General features: G+C 54.3%; 2 protein-coding genes across 8 annotated transcripts; one reads left to right on the forward strand and one right to left on the reverse strand.

The window, feature by feature from the left end:
- Window positions 1-389: 389 nt before the first annotated feature.
- On the reverse strand, window positions 390-10,315 carry USHBP1 (USH1 protein network component harmonin binding protein 1). Of its 6 annotated transcripts, XM_045989722.1 has the most exons (13): window positions 10,234-10,315; window positions 8,992-9,042; window positions 8,311-8,398; window positions 8,087-8,220; window positions 7,431-7,869; window positions 4,839-4,964; window positions 4,530-4,666; window positions 4,255-4,395; window positions 3,584-3,757; window positions 2,809-3,058; window positions 2,053-2,274; window positions 885-1,300; window positions 390-637 (listed from the first exon to the last, which is right to left on the reverse strand). In XM_045989722.1, exons 3-13 carry the CDS (start codon window positions 8,362-8,364, stop codon window positions 448-450), a joined length of 2,283 nt encoding a protein of 760 aa, XP_045845678.1. In that variant the 5' UTR covers window positions 8,365-8,398; window positions 8,992-9,042; window positions 10,234-10,315; the 3' UTR covers window positions 390-447. The 6 variants fall into 6 exon arrangements, 4 of the variants coding, with proteins under 4 accessions (XP_045845678.1, XP_045845681.1, XP_045845680.1 ...); XM_045989725.1 differs by lacking the exons at window positions 8,992-9,042; window positions 10,234-10,315 and having other exon boundaries at window positions 885-1,007; window positions 1,194-1,300; window positions 8,311-8,812; XM_045989724.1 differs by lacking the exons at window positions 8,992-9,042; window positions 10,234-10,315 and adding an exon at window positions 8,767-8,799.
- A 222-nt stretch (window positions 10,316-10,537) lies between these two features.
- On the forward strand, window positions 10,538-18,665 carry BABAM1 (BRISC and BRCA1 A complex member 1). 2 transcript variants are annotated; one of them, XM_045989729.1, is made up of 10 exons: window positions 10,538-10,646; window positions 11,595-11,640; window positions 11,992-12,375; window positions 13,842-13,900; window positions 14,635-14,755; window positions 14,838-14,916; window positions 15,686-15,710; window positions 17,168-17,297; window positions 17,494-17,580; window positions 18,231-18,665. In XM_045989729.1, exons 3-10 carry the CDS (start codon window positions 12,070-12,072, stop codon window positions 18,432-18,434), a joined length of 1,011 nt encoding a protein of 336 aa, XP_045845685.1. In that variant the 5' UTR covers window positions 10,538-10,646; window positions 11,595-11,640; window positions 11,992-12,069; the 3' UTR covers window positions 18,435-18,665. The 2 variants fall into 2 exon arrangements, with proteins under 2 accessions (XP_045845685.1, XP_045845684.1); XM_045989728.1 differs by having other exon boundaries at window positions 12,011-12,375.
- The last annotated feature ends 414 nt before the right edge of the window (window positions 18,666-19,079 follow it).

The following is a 19,079-nucleotide window of genomic DNA, read 5'->3' on the forward strand; positions in this document are numbered from 1 at the left end:
TCCTTCTGGGATACAGGCATTTTCCTCTTGGGAGCATCTACCAGGCCAAACCCAGCATCTTCCTGGGAAGCGTATGGACGGGAAGGTGTGCCCCGTCCTTTTGGACCCCTACAAAAGAGACATGAGTGTTGGAATGTCAGTTCTGGTCATGTAACCTCGCTGACCCCGGATCCTTCACCCCATATCCTAGATTTGGCATTACCCCTGGCATGATCTGGCTGGCATCACATTCACACGCCACAGGGCAACAGGTCAAAGCCAGGGAGCCTTTCTCAAACGCCCAGCCACCCCTCCTTCCATCAGGTCCCAGACCCCACAGGTCCATCAGCCCCCATACCACCCAACAGATCCCAACATTCAAGGTCACACATGATACAACATCACTCCAGGACAGTTTATGATGGGGACATAACAGTCTGGCATGTCCCGACACGGCCACAATGGGACCTACAGAAAGGTCTCTCCCAGCCGGGGAGGCCGGGAGGGTGGTCTGGGCCTGCCCAGTGCTCTTGCTGTGGCTTCTAACACCTGCAGCTCCTCTGCCTGTCGAGCCTCCATGAGGGCCATCTGCTGCTCCAGCTTCCTCCGCTGCTCTTCCTGCTTCCGGTGGGCACCTCGGAAGGCCAGGACCAGGGCACTGGAAGGGGTGGGAGGGGGCGCTGAGCCAGGAAACGGCCCCCCTCCCACCAAGTCAGGAGCTATGTATTCCCAGCCCCAGACAGGAGGAGCTCTTTGAGATTGAATCTTCCTAGGGTTCCACTCAGAAAGGGGAGGTATGGAGTGGATTGAACTTGCTACCTACTTTATGGGGGTAATCCGAGGCCCAGAGAGAGCCAGGGTCACTTCTGAAGTCCCCCAGGGAGACCCAGGGAAGGGGGACCCACCTGTGAGCCTTGCATAAATCGCTGTTCAGCTCAGCACTCTGAGCACGTCTGGCTCGCCCCTTCTGAGCCACCTGTTCCAGTTCCTTCCACAGAGACTGCAGCTGCTCCCGCAGGCCCAGGGCCCTGGTGCAGGGGTGGGGAGAGAGGAGCTCCTCGCTGAAGGAGTTCCTTCCCTCCTCCCACCCCACCTGTCCATGGTATTTCCCTGTGCACACACCCGTGCAGAGACGCACACCCAGCCCTCTGCTGCACACGGTGCCTGCATGGAACCTTGCACGTACCCGCCCAGCCCAGGACCCAGACACACACCGGTTAAGTGACGCTGCCAGTTCCTGGGCCAGAGTCTCCGGGCCCTGGGCTTTGCCCACCTGACCTCCATTAATGCCCCTGCCACCACCAAGGATAGCAGGAGGGCCCTGTGGGAGGCAGAAGGGAAGGAAGTGACAAGTGACACTGGCCTAGGTGGAGGGCGTACTCAGGCCAAGCTGGACGTTGAAGCCACCCAAACTGTGGGCAGCCACAACCCCCACCTTCACAGAGCCCCCAGTCTGGTGAGAGACCCCAATGAGGGTAAAATTCCTCCCTACCTAGAGAAACAAATAACAGGGGATCTCATCTGCAGGCAGGTGAGGTCTGAGCTCAGACTTGCGAGAGATCATGGGCTCAATCAGACAAAGAGGTAAGGGACGAGTGTTCTTGGCAGGGGCACAGCACCTGCGAAGGCTCGGAGGTAAGAGAGACGATTCAAAGGAGGGTTCCAGAAGCTGCTGAAGGCTTTAAGCAGAGGACAGACCTGATTAGATGGGAAGAGGCAAAAGGGAAGGCCTCAGGGAGCAAGTTCCAGCCAAAAATTAAGAAAGAGAGGATGGATGGGCTGGGGCTGTTGGACGGGAGATGCTGGAGAAGATAAGCCTGCGAGTGGGAAGGAGGAGACACAGGTTTGAGTGGGAGAGCCAGACTCCTTAGGGCTTAGTGGGCTCAATACCCTCAAAGAAAAAAAAAAAAGCCCACAGTACAGGTATGAACTTTGACATTCAGTCCTCTGACATTCAACTCATCTCTTTGTGTAGAAACGCCAGCTGAGGCTCAGAGGGGCACTGTGATCCACCAGGACCCCAGGGCCCGTAGTATACCCCTGTGTCCACCAGGTCCAGGAAGCGCCACTCACCTGGGACGCCTCCTCTTCGTCCCCACTGCTCCCGCCTCCACTGCTGTCACCGCCACTACTGCTGGCCCCACCAGCCCCGAGCTGCGCCCGCTCCCACCGCAGCTGCTCCAGCAGGAGAACATGGGCTGGGCCCTGGGCTCGGAGGGCAGCCTCCCGCAGCTCCAGACCCCGCTTCTCCCGCCGCACCAACTGAAGCCGCAGCATCAGGTCTGCCAGACTCTCCTGAAGGACCAAGGAGTGGGCAGACGATGGGGGCCTCTAGGATCTGGGGAAACTGAGGCCCCAGGAGGGTCCCCCCACCCCCCAATGAGGACCGGTCGGGCAAGACCTCGAACCTACACCGTGATTTTGTATGATGGGAAATAACCATCTCCTAAAGGTGACTGCTATAGGAATGGCAGTTCAGAGGGTACCAATATCCCAGACAAGGGCCAGTAGCATCTCAGTGGAAGTGTCTGGGGTTTCTCCAACTCTAGAGCCTCAGCTTTCATGCCAGGGGGATAAACCTCAGATTACATCCCCTGCCTCCACCTCCTTTCCATAGGAAGGAAATTTTGGAAAGCCTGAATTCCAGAAGACAAACTCCTATGCATCCCTCAAAATCCCAGGTCCAATGCTCCTCCCTCCAGGAAGTCTGCCCCCAGCCACACAGAGCTCTCCTTTGTTACCCAGTCCCCAGCCACATCCCTCTCGGCCTCGGCAAAGGGTTTTGTCGCAGGAAAAAAGACCAACACAGTGACCACCGCCCATGTGTACCCGTGTAGCTGCCAAGTCCTGCTGGATCTGCATCTTCTCCAAGCGGGGTAGGGCCGGGCCAGGCTGGGTCCCCAGAATGGCCTGCACCATGGCTTCTGCGTGGGGCACAGTGGGCATGGGTGCCAAAGTTGGGCCAGGCTCTGGGGGAATCTTCACCAGAGCACGGCGTGCCTGAAGACGCTGGACATAGCCCCAGAGCTGGGTAGCGACCTCCTGCGGTGTGGGCCGATCCACACTACTGCCTTCGGGGCTGTAGGAAACAGAAGAGGTGTCTAATGTCAACACTGGTGACCACAGTTGTGCCAACTTCATGCCAACTCTGGTGGGCTCTATCATTATCCATCGTACTGGCCATGATGGATTCTATCCTGTCGGTGGTGAGTATCGTCATACCAACATGGTGGACACCATAACATCAACCCCAGTGGGCACCACCATTCATCAAGACAACACAGTGAACAGTATCATGTCAACAATGACTGGTGCTCATGCCATCCCAGAAGAAGCCGTCATACCAACTCAGCAGGTGCCATCCCTTAGGCCAACAAGGTGGATACCATAGCACCAACACAATGGTCACAACCGCCGAGCCTGCCAACCCCGTGCATGCCAACGTCAGGCCAACCCCATTCAACACCATCATGCCAGTTCTAATCAGTGGGCACCATCATCCATCTTCACGCCAATGCTGGCGGGCCCTATACCACTCCCAGTGGCTGTCAACCTAAGCACCCCACTCACTGGCCCTCCCAGCTCCCAAAGTTCCCAGGGGTACCTTGGCTGAGGATCCCGAGGTGTCTCTCCATCCATGGCAGTGTCCTCTTGTGCCAGCAGCCTCTGGGCTTCCTTCTCCGCCACCTCCAGGTCCCCCTTAGGGATCCCCTCTCTTGCTCCCGAGTCAGCCTCCCGGAGAGTAAGCAGGACTCCGTACACCTCCTCGCAGTGCTCACTGTGAGACACTGATTTTGAGTGCTCCAGGACCTCTGACCCCATCTCGTTGTGTGGGTGACGTACCCACTTGTCCTTGGACCCTTCACTCCATCCCCTACTCCCACTGCTGGGAGCAGCATGTAAACTCCTTCAGCACCCCTGAGCTAAAATTGCCTTAAAATAATTTCGGATGGGGGGGCACCTAGGTGGCTCAGTGGGTTAAACCTCTGCCTTCAGCTCAGGTCATGATCTCAGGGTCCTGGGATCCAGCCTTGCATTGCGTTCTCTGCTCAGCAGGGAGCCTGCTTCCCCCTCTGTCTCTCTGCCTGCCTCTCTGCCTACTTGTGATCTCTGTCTCTGTCAAATAAGTAAATAAAATCTAAAAAAAAAAAAAAAAAAAGTAATTCCGGATGGGGAAGTGCTTTCCTGTGAGGGCCCAGACTCTCCCTGTGGATCATCCTCTGAGCATACCCATTCCCTTCCACACTAGTCAGATTGTGGGTGGGAGGCACCGACCTGTACTGCAAGGCCAGATGCAGGGCTGTGGCTTCCGCCTCCCGCTGGCCCAGCTGCATGCTCAGGCCTTCACACCGGCCCTTGTACCCCTGCAGCACAGCTGACAGCAGACGGTTGAAACATTTGAGCTTCTCAATGTTCCTGCCTCCGCCATTAGGGGAGAGGGAAAATGAGAGGCGTCCCCAGGGCAGTCAGGACCCAGCTGATTTCCACTCTCCTCCCCACTTCACGCCTGCTCTCCGGTGCCCTTACGAGCTCAGCATCTGTAGCCTTACCCCCGGAGTTGCTCCATCCACACATCCATGATATGGATCTCGTGGGTGAGGGGTCGAGTGGGGAGAGGTCCAAGCATCTGAGTACTGGAATCGCTCCGAACGCGCCGGAGCAGGGGGTGAGCCAGGGGAAAGGGGTCCTGTCAGAAAGAGGGGACTTGATTCATCCAGACTGTCATTGAGGGCCCAGTGTCATGGGGTTAAGCCTTTTCCCAATGCAGAAGCCCCTGGATCACAGGACCAGGATTTGAGTCTCACGGCCCAGAATCCTAAAGATCTGAAGATCGTGGTTTTTATGCTTCCCCTGCTCACCTGAGTCCCCCAGGGCTCCTCATCTACCCCGGAACTGCTGGAGCCACTGCCTGAGGCCCCTGCTTGGCCCTGGGAGGGAGGCGGGAAAGGTTCCAGCCTCAGTAGGGAATCCTGCAGCTCCTGGACCTGGGGTGGGGGTGGGGAAGGAAGACGGAGTAGGTCAGGCCTGGGAGCTCCAATCACCCACCGACCCTCCTGCACACCTGTTCCTGGGACAGTGGCAAGGCCCCAGCTGGGAAGCAGGAACCTAGCTACTCACCCCGCCAAACTCGCCACTACTGAGCCTTGGGCAACTCACTTAGCCGCTCAAGAATCTTCTTTCTTTAAACATATACATGGCCAGTCAGTACATGCAAAGGTACTTGAAATTACTAATCATCAGGGAAATGCAAATCAAAACCACAATTAGATATCACCCTATTGCTATTAGAAAAGCTACTATCAAAAAGATCAAAAAGAGGGGCGCCTGGGTGGCTCAGTGGGTTAAAGCCTCTGCCTTTGGCTCAGGTCATGATCCCAGGATGCTGGGATTGAGCCCCGCATCGGGCTCTCTGCTCATCGGGGAGTCTGCTTCCCGCCCCCCCCCCTTGCCTGCCTCTCTGCCTACTTGTAATCTCTGTCAAATAAACAAATAAAATCTTTAAAAAAAAAATCAAAAAGACACTGGGGCGCCTAGGTGGCCCAGTTGGTTAAGTGTCTGACTCTTGGTTTCTGCTCAGGTCACAATCTCATAGGTCGTGGGATCAAGCCCCGCGCTCAGCAAGAAGTCTGCTTGAAGAGTCTTTCCTTCTGCTCCTCCCCCCACTTAAACACGCACACTCGCTTTCTCTCTCCCGCAAATTAATTAATTAAAAAAAAAGACATGAGATAGCGAGTGCTGGGGAGGATGTGAAGAGGGAACCCTTGTGCACCGTTGGCAGGATTGCACACTGGTGCAGCCGCTTATACCAAAACATATATTGCTCCCTTAAAAAATTAAGACTAGAGCTATCACACGACTCAGCCATTCCATTTCTGGATATTTATGCAAAGGAAAGGAAAAAAGTTACTCGAAAGGCTATTCACACCCCTACATTCATTGTAGCATTACTTGGCAATAACCGGGACATAGAAGCAACCTATCTTGATGATCAGAAGTGATGACCTGTGGATGAATGGCTAAAGAAGATCTGGGGATAAACAACGGAATATCATTTGTCCTTAAAAAAAGGAAGGGGGAAAAAAAGAAGGAAAAGAAAAAGGAAGGAAATCCTGCCATTTGCCACAACATGGATGGACCTTTTTCCCCCCAATACTTTATTTATTTATTTGACAGAGAGAGCGTGCACAAGCAGGGAGAGCACCAGGCAGAGAGGAAGAAGCTGACACCCCACTGAGCAGGGAGCCCAATGTGGGACTCGATCCCAGGACTCTGGGATCAAGACCTGAGCCTAACCGACTGAGCCACCCAGGCGCCCCAACATGGATGGACATTGAGGGCATTATGCTAAGTGAAATAAGTCAGAGAAAGAAAATACATTGTGCTCTCTCTTATATTTGGAATCCAAAACAAGACAAAACAAAACAAAAAAATGAACTCACAGATCTAGAGAACGGAGGGGTGGTTGCCAGAGGTGGTGGGGGTGAGGAGAGGAATGTGGAGGGGGGATTTCCTTTCCCAGCCAGGAAGTGGGCCCCACCCCTCAGGCTGGGCTCTGGCAGCCCCTTTGTCCTGCCCAAGATGAGGGCCTGTGCCCCACCATCTCCTTTAGCCACATGGCTTTAGATTCTGTCCGCATGCTAAAGAGGTCCGAATGTGTTTCTCCGATCCTGACACCACCCCTGAGCTCAGGACTCAGACACAGAGCTGTCTCTCTGATGGTCCCACACGGCTGGCTGATGAGCTCATTAGGGCCTCACCAGCTTCTGGTCTCCCTCCCACCAAACACGCTCCTCCTGGAGCCTCCGCATTTCTCCCTTCCAGTCCCGCAGACCCCAAACCAGGACTTGACTTCAACCCTTCTCTGGCTTTTACATCCAAACCTGCCAGCTCCACCTTCGACACCACCCAGAATCTGCCCATTTCGTGCCACGTTCACAGTTCCCACCATCTGGTATCTGGACCAATGCCTCCCGGTCCGCAGGATCCCGCGCCCTCCACACACACACAGGCTGTTCCTCTCACGGCCGCCAGAGGGTGCCCGTGAACGCAGCATCAGGTCCCGCCCCTTTCTGCTCCGGGGAAATCCTCCAGGATCCCACCAGGCTCAGGGCAAAAGCCCAACTCCCAGCAGCCCACGATACCCTGTAAATGTGCCCCTATCACCAACCTGCCCCTCGCTTCGCCCCCACACTGGCCCCCTCTCCGTTCCCTGAATCACACTCCCATCTCGCGGAGGGTAGTTCCTTCTCTGCCTGGTGTGCTCTTCCCCCAGATCCTTGCATGGCTCCTTCCTTACCTCCTCATTCAGCTCTGACCACCTTAACTTAGAAGACAACAGACCTTTGCCTGTTCAGGACTCACCAGTCAAAGCTCCATAAAAGTTTTTCTTTTGAACGAATGATTGAACCTATGCCAGGCCGGCCTCGCCCTTAGATAGCTGCCCCACTCACCGCTCTCTGCAGCATCTCCTTCTCAGCCTGGATGGCCTGCAGGGAGGTCCGCACACGAATCAGTTCCTCCTCTCGGCTGCCCCAGGCCAATCGCAGCCAGTCATTCCTTTCTGCTAGGCGGGCTGCCTCCCTCTGGCAACCCCCTACGCCCTCCTGCTCCAAGCAGGGTCTGGGTCCCACCCCGCTTCCGTCTCCTGCCTCCACCGGCTCTGGACAGCTTGGGGGTCGGTGGCGCCAGGCAGCAGCCGCTGCCTCCAGTGAGCTCAGAGCATGCTGGAGAGTCTGAAACACGTCAGAGGCTTCAGGCCTGGGGGGGACAGTCTTCCCATCCGGTGGGGCTACATCAGCAGCCTGCTGGCCTTCCTCGGCAGGCTTGCAGGGTCCCTCGGGAGATGGGGCCAGTCCTCTGCTAGAGTCCCCTTCAGCCTCTGTGTTGGTCCTGTGGTGAGGTAAGAGATGGAAGGTTCTGGAAATGGGGTCATCCGTGGACTCTGGCTCATTAGGGGGCTGCATTAGCCGGGGTTTGAAAAGGTGGGCTGAGGAAGGCAATGGGAAGCTACGGGGCGTGTGTGAGCAAGGGAGGAACACAGGTGCATCTGTGGGTAGGAAAGATACACCGGGGCTGGAGTGGGGAGCACAGACCAAGCGGGCCTTACCTGCTCCCCAGGCCCTGCCTATTGGCCTCGGCCTCTGGCCCCGGGCTCTCCTGAGATGGCACAGGACCCAGCTCAGAACTCCCGCCGGCTGCCTCAACCTCCTCGGAACTCTCTGCCACAGGATCGAGCTCCCCCTGAAAATGACCCACAGGGCCAAGCTCTGAGCCTGGTAGGGCTGTGAGTGGCACCAAAGAACTGGGTGCAGCAGGCAGGGGGGCACTTACAGGCGGAGCGTGCCTCCCTCGCCGGCTTCGGGGACGTGTGGCCCGAGCACTCATTGCTGTCCAGAAATCAGTCTTCTGAATCTTCCTCCTAAAACCACAGCCTGATCTCAGCTCTTGTCTCTCTTGTCTTTGTTGTCCCTGTTGACGGCCTTAATATCTTCTTCTGTGAAATGGGCATTGATCCCCTCCCTCTGGAAGGGATCTTGAACTATCAGTGTGGATTTGGTACATTTTGATGTCCCTCTTGACAGGCAGCTCACTATCTCGAAAAATTGTTCTGATCTCCCAGTCTCCTCTGCCTCCTTTATCTTTCACTACCTCTGTGCTTCCCTCTGTCCCCAGTCTGGGCCTGGCTCGAGGACGTCAAGAGTCACTTCTCTTCCCCAGGGTCCTCTTGAGTCAGAGGCCCCAATCTTGGGGTTGGGGACCCCCAGCCTTCTCTACCTCTAGGAGTACCTTGGTCAGCGGCCCAAATCCCTGGACACTCTTAGGGTAGCTCTGGCCACTGCCTGCTTAGCCCTGGGCTGTCCAAGGCTGGCTTGGGAGGGGCCAGGAAACAGGAAGCCCCCCCCCCCCGGTCATGTGACTTGTTATTGTTCTGTTTCCTCCTCAAGGACATCAGCTTCCTGGGGTGGGGGGGGGGACACGTGTCCAGCTCCTGAGATGTCCGTCCTTCCTCACCTCAGCCTCTGATCTCATGTCTCTTCCATCTCTGAGCCTCAGTTTCCTTATCTGTAAAACAGGGGGAGGGGTAATTATAGCATTTTTCTACAGTGTCATGGGAATTTCAACAAGGAATTTGTTAAAATCCATCCAGGATTTTATAACAGGCCCCTCTTGTTCCCTACCTCTCTGACCCTCCTCTACCAGCTGCTATTTCTCCTGTGTAAATGCAGGATTCCTCAGAGCCCAGATCGTCCCTACATCCTGCCCATTTTTCCTCCATCCATCTCCAAAAGGCTTCCTCAACTCCATCCATAACAGCCCAAGTCTCTCCCCTCCCACCTGGATGCCAGCCCAGCTCTCTCCCTGGACCTACAGGCACCTCTTTACTCTCTTCTCCACCCAGGCCCCTGAGAGAGAGACCTCATTGTTCACCTCCTCTGCTCATGTACCCTCCATGACTCCCCATTGCCCTTGGGAAACATTTCAAGCTCTTCCACCTGGCATTCAAGGGCCTTAAAAATTATGTCTGCTGCCTGCACCCACATATACTCCTTGCTTTAGCCACAATGATCCCCTTCGTGTTGCCTGGAACACCCTTTCCTTGTTTCTGTGCTTGGTTTAAACTGTGCAGAGTCTGGAGTCGCCCAAATCTTCCTCATTCCACTGTCAGACACTAGGAGGCTGAATCTTCTTGTTTCTGTGTCCCCAAAGGCAGTAAGGAAAGAAGTTGCAATTCTCTGACTTGTAGGCACCCAGGTACATTGAAATCCGCACTCTTAGCTTCTGCTCCAGCCATATTAACCTGTTAAGGTCTCCACCACTCCAAGGCTCTTGCAAGCCTCTAGACCTTTGCCAAGGCCGTTCCTTCTTTCTGGAATGCCTTTCATTCTCTTGTTTTTCTGGCAAGTCCTCCATCCTTGAATATGCAGCTTACATAGCTCCTCCTGGCTGTCAATGACCAGAGCCTGGCTCATGAGGGCTGGATTTAACTGATCCTCTTACAAATAAAGAAACTGAGGGTGGTTAGCTTGGGTTTTAAATGGTTAGGGGGTGAGAGGAGAAGTGTGCATGAAAAAGAAAACGTGGTCTAAAATAGTTTTGGCTTAGTCTTTTTGGGTTTTGCAAATATGTGAAAAATAAGGAGCGGAATTAAGTAACTGGGCGGGGTCTGGGGAGTGGGCCACGCCCACCTCAGTCCGCAAATCTAGCCCCTCACAGAGGGCCAGGTCAGCTACACCAATCACCAATCAGCCCTACCTCTTCTTCTAAGTCCCGCCCAAGTCGCTCGCATTCAGTTTATCGCACTGCAAGTGAGGCCTTCTCCATCCCCTTAAGCCTATTCCATAGAAAGGTCCACTCCACGAGGCCCCGTCCCAGCCTATCAGGGTTGAAGCACTGACCACTGTCTTCCGATTCGGCCAGAAACATCAAAGCGCCAGCTATTCTTGCTTTAACCAATCACATTCCAAACCCCACCCCCTAGCGCAGTCCCAGCCTATCCGCTTTCAAGACTCTCCAGCCGTCCCCTGTTCGGCTGTCCGCTTGCCTTACTGCTTGCTGAACTACATTTCCCAGCAGGCGTCGCGTCCTCGCCGCAGCACTTCCGGGCTGCGAAAGATGGCGGCTTCCTAGTGAGTTCTCGACTGAGTTGGAGTGAGGCACAAGCTACGGTGAGAATAGGTTGGGTGGTTGCGGTCCCGTCCCGAGAGGTCCAGCCCCTAGCCTTCCCTGGGGATCCCGTTTTCCACCCTGGTTTCACCTGCAGTCTAGCCTTCATCCCTCTTGCTGAAGCCAAATCATTGTTTTCCTTAGAGATTGAGGGGGTTACAAGCCGTTCAGAGACCATCCCCCGAAGCCCACACTCCAACCCAGATTGGCAAACTGTTGGCGTCCTCTCTTTTTTCCAAGGGACCTTTAACACGTAGATTCGTGCCCGCTCCTTTGCGCAGACACCTTCTAGGCAGCCCAGTGCCCCGCTGGGGAGAATCCCAGAGCTAGTCTTTTTTTTTTTTTCTTTTTTTTTTTTTTTCTTATTTTTAAGCAATCCGTACACCCAAGGTGGGGTTCGAACTCACAACCCCAAGAACAAGTGTCGCATGCTCTACGACTGAGGCAGCCAGGCACCCCAGCTAATTATTCTGTTAACCTTAAAACTAAAACTGTCATTTTTACCAGCAGAGAAGAGTTTTGTTTGGGAATAGCAGAGAATTACAGTTCAGGATGCACAAGCTGTATAACAAAACCTTAGGCAAGTCCAGAACAAAGGAGAGGAGTGCTCTTTTATAGAGGAAGGGGAGTTGGGACGGGCTGTTATAAACCTAAAGCCTATTGGAGTAAATTGGGAATTGAAGTTTAGTGGCTTTTAACTGGCTGAGTTGTGACAGTCTGTCATTGGTTGGGCTGTTGCCAGGCAAGAAGAAAATCTTTCATTTCCTTGCTGGGTTAGTATAGTCTTCTTTCTTTTGGTACTGCAATGTCTGTTTTCCTGTTAGGGTCTGCCACTGTGTAGAGGGTGAGAGTTCCCCTTTTGGCCTCCTGATTCCATTTTAACCCACTGAGCCACCCAGGCACCCTGCTCCCGATTCCATTTTAAATGAGGTTTCCTTTATTGGTTTCAGGCATAGCTGGATCCAGGTGCACAGAGGTCTAGCTGCTGTTTTCTGGGTGAGCATCACTTCAAGCAGGGTTTCTTTCCCCTCTTGGAGGCAAAGAGGCTCCTGACAGCTCTTGACTTCTATCCTCCCAGCTCTGCAAGTCTGAGGAGACCCTCTTCCCTAATGGCACTATCAGAAGCCCCAGAACTGCCCCTCACTGACCTGTATTGGGTTATGCCACATCTTTCAAGCATTCCTAGTGGCTTGATTTGTTCATTGGCCAAGGGAAAGGGTGCGTGGGTTAAGCGCTACAGGAAAAAAAAATGGGATGCCAGGCACCCATTCTGCAGATAAGGAAACTGAGGCCGGGAAAGAAGTGATTTTTACAGTCATTAGGTTGTTCATGCTCTGTCCTGTCCAGTAACCAGATGTTTTTAAAGCCCATAAGGGGAGGATCCTGGCTTCCCCCAGCCCTGCTCCATCCAGCCACTTAGGGGCCATGGAAGTGGCAGAACCCAGCAGCCCCACTGAGGAAGAGGAGGAGGAGGAGGAGGAGGAAGAAGAGGAAGAGGAGCAGTCAGCTGAGCCCAGGCCCCGAACACGCTCCAACCCTGAGGGGGCTGAGGACCGGGCACTGGGAGCCCAGGCCAGTGTGGGCAGCCGCAGCGAGGGTGAGGGCGAGGCGGCCAGTGCTGACGATGGGACCCCCAATCCTCCAGGAGCTGGCCCCAAGCCCTGGCAGGTGCCCCCAACAGCTCCTGAAGTCCAGGTGCGGACACCAAGGGTCAACTGTCCAGAGAAGGTGGTAAGTGAGGGCTTGGCCTGTGGCCATGAGGTGCTGGGAAACCTTACGTTTAACGTTCTTGCTTTTTGGGATTCACTCTGCAGTGACTTCGTAGGAGTTTTCTAGGACTACCACAACAAATTAGGGGATCAGAGGTCAGGCCCGACTGCTGGCTTAAAACAACAAAAATTCATTGTCTCACTCTTCTGGAGGCCAGAAGTCTGAAATCAAAGTATGGGCAGGGCCGTGGTCCCTCTGGAGGTTGTACAGAAAGATCCTTCCTTGCATTTTTTGGCCCGAGGCGGGTACCACATATCCTTGGCTTGTAGCCCTATCACCCCGATCTCTGCCTCTGTCTTCACATGGCCTTCTTGTCTGTGTCTCTGAACCTTCTTTCTCTTATAAGGATACTTGTTATTGGATCAGGGTTTTTTGTTTGTTTGTTTGTTTGTTTGTTTGTTTTTAAGGTTTATTTATTTATTTGAGAGAGAGCATGAGCCGGCTGGGAGTGGTGGGGAGAGGGTCTTGGGAGGGCCAGAGGGAGAGGGAGAATACCAGGCAGACTCCAGGCTGAGCAGGAAGCCTGATGGAGGGCTGGATCTCATGACCCTGAGACCATGGCACGAACTGAAATCACGAGTTTGATGCAGGGGGGTGCCTGGGTAGCTCAGTGGGGTAACCGTCTGCCTTTGGCTCAGGGGTCCTGGGATTGAGTTACGCATTGGGCTCCCTGCACACAGGGAGCCTGCTTCTTCCTCTCTCTCTGCCTGCCACTCCCCCTACTTGCGCACGCATGCTCTCTCTCTCTGACAAATAAGTAAATAAAATCTTTGAGGGGCGCCTGGGTGGCTCAGTGGGTTAAAGCCTCTGCCTTCAGCTCAGGTCATGATCCCAGGGTCCTGGGATCGAGCCCCGCATTGGGGTCTCTGCTCATCGGGGAGCCTGCTTCCCTTCCTCTCCCTCTGCCTGCCTCTCTGCCTACTTGGGATCTCTGTCTTTCAAATAAATAAATAAAATTTTAAAAATAAAATCTTTGAAAAAACAAAAAAGAGTTGGATTCTCCTGTCTACTGAGCCACCCAGGCATCTCCAGATCAGGATCTTTATCTTATCTCAAGATCTTTCTCTTAATTCCATCAACAAATTCCCTAATTCCAAAAAAGTCACATTCTGATGTTCCCGGTGGGCATGTCTGTGGGGGGGCCGGGGCACAATTCAACCCACTGGACCTTTGTTTTCCTGTTTCTGTGTCAGTCATTCTCTGGCTCCTTTATTCACTTGCAATCCTGGACTCCTGATCTAGTGCTCTTTTCCCTGAACCGCTGTCTTCCAAAGTAGGTTTCTTGGCTGGGACTTGGGGGTCACCCTGATAACCACCTTTGCAGGCAGAGCTGAGGGCCGCCAGAGTGCAGTGGGGGCCGGTGTCAGTGTCTGCGTGCTGGGCACTGCCAGCCACGGTGCCCTCACCTCCCTCGGACCTTCTTGCAGATCATCTGCCTGGACCTGTCAGAGGAAATGTCCCTGTCAAAGCTGGAGTCATTCAATGGGTGAGGGGAACATTCGGGGGCTTGAATATGCAGCCATGGCTTGGGGTGGGGTTGGGGGGTGGGTAGACAGCTCAAAAAACTCAGGGCTCTCTCTCTCTCTGAGACTCCCAGTGCTTGGCCTGGCCTGGCTTGGGGACTGGGGCCTGGCGCTGTCATAGTAGCAATGGCAACCGATTCTGAAAAAGCTGTGACCCGCCAAGGCTCTGATCCAAGCCTGTGAGAGCTGCCATGTACCTCCCACAGCACAGCAGTGACTCAGAAACTCTTGAGAGGTGAAGTGACTTGCCCAGGGCCTCACAGTGGATAGGCAGAGCCAGAACTCAGACCCAGGCCTAGCTGACCCTGAAGCCGCTGCCCTGAACAGCTGATTCTCTGTGGAGTTGGTGACTGGGCCTGGATAGGGTCCAGGGAGCTCTGGGGGATGCTGAGGACAAGCCCGCCTTCCCCTTGCTGCCACCTCTAGCCATCTGTGGGTGAATGAAGGCCTGGGGGAGACCTCCTGGGGATCAGCTGTGAGACCCAGGCTGGCCAGAAGAACCCCATTTGGCGAGGGAAAAGCCGGGGCAGTGGGGGCGCTGGGCTTTGCCATCTCCCCACTGCATGACCTGACCTGGGCCTGCAGTGCCTAATCCTGAGGCTAGTGGAGGGCTCCCCGGGATTGGCAGATGAAGAGACACCCTCCAGGCTGGGAGGCCTTACCTTAACCACCCCCCTCACCTTCTCTCCCTCCCCAGCTCCAAAACCAACGCCCTCAACGTCTCCCAGAAGATGATCGAAATGTTTGTACGGACAAAACATAAGATCGACAAGAGCCACGAGTTTGCGCTGGTGGTGGTGAATGATGATATCGCCTGGGTGAGGCTGGGGCAGGGCTCGGGTGCTGAGGGGTTCTGTTGAGGCGGGGAGGCGCCTCGCTGAGGCTTGTGCTTCCCCATAGCTGTCTGGCCTGACCTCTGATCCCCGCGAACTCTGCAGCTGCCTCTATGACCTGGAGACGGCTTCCTGCTCTACCTTCAGTATCCTTCCAGGCAGGGGCGCCATGTGGAGGGGCCTGGGCTGTCCTGGCACCCCAGAAGCCTGAGCCGTGGAGGGGGCTGGCTGAGCCTGACTCAGGTCCAGATCCCTGTTCTGCTGTGACAAACTTGGGCAAGTCCCCTCTTTGAACCTGTTTCTTCATCTGTGAGAGGGGAGGCACAAAACCTCCTTCCCCAGGGGGTTGCTGTTAAGATCAAGTCCTGGTGCAGAAACAAAACCAGCTGATTTGGACTCTAGATGTCAAAACCACTCACATGGGGAGCATTCTGTGCAGGGCCAAGTATACAGTTGGTGCTCAATAAATGGCAATATGGGACTGAGGAGTTATAATCACTGCTACAGCCCCTGCACATTTTATGCTAATGTGAACACAAAAGGCTCACGTGCAGCCCAAAACTTAGATGGAAAATGATGCTTGTGAGTTACAAAACACTTCTGAGTGTCGGGGGGTAGGGGACTGGGACACCTGTGGCTCTTGCATTGTGAAGACTGCTGCCCTGGCTGTGAGAGAAAGGGGAGCTTTGAGCCACCAAGTGTTTTCAGGGCACCTGGTGCCAGCCCCCTGTTTTGTGATGTATACTGAGGGAAAACAGGCTCAGACAGGGCAAGCAACTGGGCCAGGGTCACACAGCGCGTCTCCTGCACCGGGCGTGAAGGTGCCTGGGCTCTCCCGGCATCAGGATGAGGGAAGCCTCCTGCTGCTTCCTACCCGTGCTCTGCCACCAGCCTTCTCCTTAGCATCTCCGCCAGATCTGGAAGGTCTCTTCAGCCTCATGTAAGTCCCAGCTTTGCTGCAACTCCCCTTTCTTGTCAGTCCTGTGACCGCCCTGAGGTCCCGCACTCCATTTTTTTTTTTTTTAACATAAGACTTAAAAACATTTAAACACATATGTTTTTATTTATTTATTTGACAGACTGAGATCACAAGTAGGCAGAGAGGTAGGCAGAGAGAGAGAGGAGGGGAAGCAGGCTCCCTGCTGAGCAGAGATCCTGATGCGGGGCTCGATCCCAGGACCCTGGGATAATGACCTGAGCTGAAGGCAGAGACTTTAACCCACTGAGCCACCCAGGTGCCCCCCCCAACTCCATTGTTTTAACCCACGGGGCAGCACACTTTTTCTGTAAAGAGCTGGGCAGTAAATATTTCTGGCTTTGCAGGCCATATGGCCTCTGTCTTGATGACTGGATCCTGCCTGAGTCACTTGAAGGCAGTCACAAACCATCCCTGTGCATGGGGCTGTGTCCCCAACAAAACGTTCTTGATAAACACAGAAACTTGAATTTCATATCCTTTCCGCATGTCACAAAATGTTCTTTTGATTTTCTTCCCCCAACCATTTAAAAAAATGTAAAAACCATTCTTAGCTTCGGGGCCCTAGTAGTCCAACCTCTGTTTTTACCTGCCCCCTAATGGTGGACACGGATCCTGTTTTGCTTTTTCCATCATGATTAGCCCGGTACAGTGGTTCTGGCAAATTTTGCAAGTGAATCCATCCTGTAAATTCCCAGTGGAAGACATGCTGGGCCAAGGGGGTGTGTATTTTTAACCTGCTAGACTTTGCCAGAACACTGTCACCGGAAACCAACCCTGCGTACCTCTCCCCACACCAGGGTTCTTCATGCTGCCGAAGGTTCTGGCTGTCTGGTAGAGGCTAGCAGCCACCTGTTCCTTTCACTGTGCTTTTCTTGGAGCCCTTTTTATTCATTTGTAAACCATTCAGTATTCCTGCAGTGATTTGTCCGTTTGTCCCCTTTGCCTGTGTTTATAAGGAGATAGTGGCTTTTTTCTTATTGATGATCAGATTTGCTTTTCACATATTAAAGACCTTCGCCCTGTCTGCCCAGTGCTCTCTGCTAATGTGAGATCCAGCCATGGCCATTTGGGGACATGGGTGCTAACTTATCAAATAAGATCACGTTCCAGCCTTAGATTCTTCTGGCCTGGGGGACATGTCCAAGTCAGGTCAATGATGGGGGATATTTAGGATGCTGAGGGTGGTCAGAGTGGGCTCCACCTTTGGAGTCTGCAGAGTCCCCCTGATAGAGCAGGAGAGGTCAGGCAGAAGGGTGAGGCTGGGGAGGCAGTCTGGGCAGAGGGAACGGCATAGGGGGAGGCTCAGAGGGAGCAGTCATGTGGGCTTTGCGTGCCCAGTGAAGGCCCAGGCTCTCTGAGGGTGACAAGAGCAGGGGATCCCGGGAGCGTGCTCTGACCTGTCCCCCTCCACTACGCAGCCAGCAGAAGACTGAGCTGCCCGTCACCGAGAACGTGCGGACAATTCCACCCCCGTACGTGGTCCGCACCATCCTAGTCTATAGCCGTCCACCCTGCCAGCCCCAGTTCTCCCTGACGGAGCCCATGAAGGTGAGTGAGGCTGGAGAAGGGGAGGGATAGCTGCAGCCAGCAGAATGGCTGCCTAGACACCAGGAGGGATTTCCTGATCACAAGAGCTGGGGTGCCTAAGGGCAGGTTCCCAGAGTCCGACGCAGAAGCTGGGGAATTACGGTCATGGGGGCATGGGGTGACTCACGCCCCAGAGGCTGGCATTCTTTCCCTGCAGAAAATGTTCCAGTGCCCATACTTTTTCTTCGATGTTGTTTACATCCACAATGGCGCTGATGAGAAGGAAGAGGAAATGAGCTGGAAGGTGAGAGGCTGCTGTGCGTGTGGGTGGCAGGGGGGTGTAGGTGCGGTATCTCGGAAGCTGCCTCCATTTTGCACCCCTGAAGCCCTCGCCCTGCTGGATCATGGTCCTGAGCTCATTCAACAATCATCTCTACGTGTCTGCCTTGAGCTAGTGGGGGCTTCTCTCCGTCTGCCTTTGCTTTCACCGTGCCCTCTGCTTGGAGTGCCCTTCCTGCCTTGCCTCCCCAGGCCCTGCTGGTCCTTCATATCATAGTCCAGACTTAGCTAAAGAACGTTGATTAGGCCACTTACCTCCAAGCCTCAGTTTACCCAACTGTGAACAGGGAGAGTTGAGATTGGCTCCTCCTCCTACCTCAGCACCCAAACCATCTACCCCAGATCGTCCTCAGGGATGATTAGCATGGGGGCGGGGGGTCGTCTGTATCTGACTGTGTCTCCAGACTAGGGGCTCCAGGACTGAGATTTCTAGGGGTCCGTACCCCTGGGTGGGTGTCGGAATATTTGCTAAACACGGGACTGTTTCTTTCTGGAAAACTCCTCTTCATCCTTCAGAACCCACCCCTGGTGCCCTCTCCTCTGGGAAGCCTTCCAGGGGCGGAGAGGGTCCATCAGGGGACCCTCTGGCTGAACAGCCCCTCCCCGGCCCCACAGGACATGTTTGCCTTCATGGGCAGCCTGGATACCAAGGGCACCAGCTACAAGTATGAGGTGGCGCTGGCTGGGCCGGCCCTTGAGCTGCACAACTGTATGGCCAAGCTGCTGGCTCATCCACTGCAGCGGCCCTGCCAGAGTCATGCCTCCTACAGCCTGCTGGAGGAGGACGACGAAGCCACTGAGGTCGAAGCCACCGTCTGAACCATCCCTATACATCCCCACCTTCTCGTGCAGTGGAGCCCTTGGCTAAGAGAATGGTTCTCAAACTGGGTTCCGTGGCACCCTGGTGGGGGAGGGTTCCAGGAGGCTCCTGGGACCCTGAGCACCCATTCCCTAAGTTTTCCGGCCCACCTCCCACTGCTGGTTTGTTTACTGTAAGTTTTGTTCTTTGTGTGCTTCTTGTCCTCAGAATAAAAATCTGAGAATCCCTGACCCACGTCGACAACAGTTACGTTGTGTTAATTAGGATCATTTTGGTTGCAAGTGACAGAAAACCTACCAGCTGAACAGAAAGGGAAATGGTTTCGTTCTTGTGGATGAAAAGCGAAAGGCAGCTTCAGGCTTGGCTGTATTCAGTTACTCAGGCAATAATGCCATTGGGGTGGGCTGAAGTATCTTGTGTGATTGGTGTTCAGCATGCCCTGCTTTTCTCCCAAACCATGGGAGAACTGTGATCACTCCTCAGACTACAGCCCAGGGAAGGGAGGGCCCCCACATACAACAGGCCTTGCCTGGTCATTGGGCCAGTCATGGGCCAGAGTTGTGGGATGGTCTGATCCACCAGGACTTGATCAAGCCTCTCATCCAGGAAGGGATTACAGCTCTTTCAGAAAATAGTATGGGTTT

The sequence above is a fragment of the Meles meles genome, chromosome 20, assembly GCF_922984935.1.
Source record: "Meles meles chromosome 20, mMelMel3.1 paternal haplotype, whole genome shotgun sequence".
Classification (NCBI taxonomy): domain Eukaryota; kingdom Metazoa; phylum Chordata; class Mammalia; order Carnivora; family Mustelidae; genus Meles; species Meles meles.

Excerpts from the sequence above, each read along its gene's own strand:
- USHBP1 (XM_045989722.1), bottom strand. The coding sequence starts at position 8,364 with ATGAGTGCTCGGGCCACACGTCCCCGAAGCCGGCGAGGGAGGCACGCT. Across the intron at positions 3,059-3,583 it reads CCTCGGGATCCTCAGCCAAG|CCCCGAAGGCAGTAGTGTGG; the intron begins GTACCCCTGGGA and ends TGTTTCCTACAG. Across the intron at positions 1,301-2,052 it reads ACGAAGAGGAGGCGTCCCAG|GGCCCTCCTGCTATCCTTGG; the intron begins GTGAGTGGCGCT and ends TGCCTCCCACAG.
- BABAM1 (XM_045989729.1), top strand. The coding sequence starts at position 12,070 with ATGGAAGTGGCAGAACCCAGCAGCCCCACTGAGGAAGAGGAGGAGGAG. Across the intron at positions 15,711-17,167 it reads GAAGGTCTCTTCAGCCTCAT|CCAGCAGAAGACTGAGCTGC; the intron begins GTAAGTCCCAGC and ends TCCACTACGCAG. Across the intron at positions 17,298-17,493 it reads CCCTGACGGAGCCCATGAAG|AAAATGTTCCAGTGCCCATA; the intron begins GTGAGTGAGGCT and ends CTTTCCCTGCAG.